Source organism: Chiloscyllium plagiosum, unplaced genomic scaffold, assembly GCF_004010195.1.
Source record: "Chiloscyllium plagiosum isolate BGI_BamShark_2017 unplaced genomic scaffold, ASM401019v2 scaf_81829, whole genome shotgun sequence".
Taxonomy (NCBI): domain Eukaryota; kingdom Metazoa; phylum Chordata; class Chondrichthyes; order Orectolobiformes; family Hemiscylliidae; genus Chiloscyllium; species Chiloscyllium plagiosum.
In genome coordinates, this window is record NW_025202464.1 from 6,050 (window position 1) to 7,856 (window position 1,807).

The 1,807-nt window shown below is 52.9% G+C and overlaps 1 protein-coding gene across 1 annotated transcript in view; it reads left to right on the plus strand.

Moving 5' to 3' along the window:
* Positions 1-1,363, plus strand: part of stk36 (serine/threonine kinase 36 (fused homolog, Drosophila)) — a gene marked incomplete at its 3' end in the record, with an annotated part of 6,748 nt that extends 5,385 nt beyond the window's left edge. Inside the window, exons 5-6 of the mRNA XM_043685015.1 lie at positions 276-396; positions 1,220-1,363. Of these exons, the coding sequence (XP_043540950.1) occupies positions 276-396; positions 1,220-1,363 (265 nt within the window). The remainder of the gene's footprint in view (positions 1-275; positions 397-1,219) is intronic.
* Between the last annotated feature and the right edge of the window lie 444 nt (positions 1,364-1,807).

Sequence of the window (1,807 nt, forward strand, 5' to 3'; positions counted from 1 at the left end):
GGGTATGGAGAGATAGAGAGATGGGGCAGGGGCGTTAAGAGAGAGAGAGAGAGAGCGAGAGAGAAATAGCGAGAAACTGGGACAGAGAGAATGAGGTACAAGGAGAAAGTAAGCGAGGGAGAGAGAGAGATGAGGGACAAACAGAGAGAAGCTAGGACAGAGAGAGAGGGTGGGGGGTGAGGCAGAGACAGAGTTTGACAGACCCCAATCTCAGCATGACTGACTGACTGACTGACTGTCCTGTCGACATGCCTCATTCCCAATGGATTTCCCAGGCTTCACCACATCACTCAGGATTATGAGCAGGAATTCCCTGAGGTGCAAGTTGGACCGAGACTTCTGAGGAGGAGGAGGAGGAGGAGCCACAACATGGAGAACGTGGATCTGGATAATGAGGTAACAACTCTCAACACCTCAACACGCAAAGTAAAGCTCCCTTGACACTGTTAGCCACAGAGGAAAGCTCCCTCTGCACTGTGAGCACCCCCATCAAACACTCCCAGGACAGGGACAGCACGGGGTAAGATACAGAGTAAAGCTCCCTCTACACTGTCCCCCCATCAAACACTCCCAGTACAGGGACAGCACGGGGTTAGACACAGAGTAAAGCTCCCTCTACACTGTTAGCGACAGAGGAAAGCTCCTTCTGCACTGTGACCTCTTATCAAACGCTCCCAGGACAGGGACAGCATGGGGTTAGATACAGAGTAAAACTCCTTCTACACTGTCGCTCCACAGGGGCAGCACAGGGTGAGATACAGAGGAAAGCTCCCTCTACACGGTCCCCCTATTCACCAATCCCAGGGCAGGGAGATGGGGCAGTTGGGAGGATGTGTCCTTCCTTCAGAGGGGTCACTGCCAGTCTCTCTCTGTGCGCATCCCCTGTCAGTGGAAGCCCTGAGGAAGGGTGGGTACCCTCTCTGATGGATCATCCTGCAGGTTGGAAGGGCTCTCTCACAGAGAGGGACTGGATCCCCTGTCAGTGGAAGCCCTGAGGAAGGGTGGGTACCCTCTCTGATGGATCATCCTGCAGGTTGGAAGGGCTCTCTCACAGAGAGGGACTGTATCCCCTGTCAGTGGAAGCCCTGAGGAAGGGATTCATTGAAAGGGAGATCTGGATGGGTGGTCACTCACTGTGATTTCTCTGTTAGCTGTTTGGTTTGTAAATCTGTGAGTCAGTGTGAGTTAAGTGACAGTTGTTCCTGGGCTTTTCCTTCAGGAGATGGACAGTGATGAGGAGTGGCAGCAGCTCATCGAGGTGACTGACCCTTCAGCCCTTCAGCTCAGCACTCCGCTGACCCTCCTGAGGGACCAGAGCTTCCAGCAGCGGGTGCAGGCCAGGCTTGGGGATTCTAGCACCCAGGTACCTTGCAGTCCTCTCGCTCTCTCTCTCACTATCCCAAACTCACTCACTCATACACCCTCTTTAACTCACTTTCACTTACAGTCATTCACTCATATGCACAAAGTCTCTCACTCGCTCACTCTTTCACATAATCCTTCATATGCACAATGTCTCTCTCTCCCTCACACACAAACGTGCTGTCAGACACACCCTCTGTCCCTCTCTGTGACATACACTCTCACACACACACTCACTCACACTGTCTGCCTCTCTCTGCGACACACATTCTCTCTGTCACTCTCCCTCTCACACACTCACTCTGCGACACACATCCTCTGTCTCTCTCCCTCTCACACACTCACTCTCCTTCACATCCACATTCACTGACATTCAATCTCACACAAACTCTCAAATGTACACAGGGCTCCGAGTGCGGTCTGACCCAGACCGGGAGTGAACACG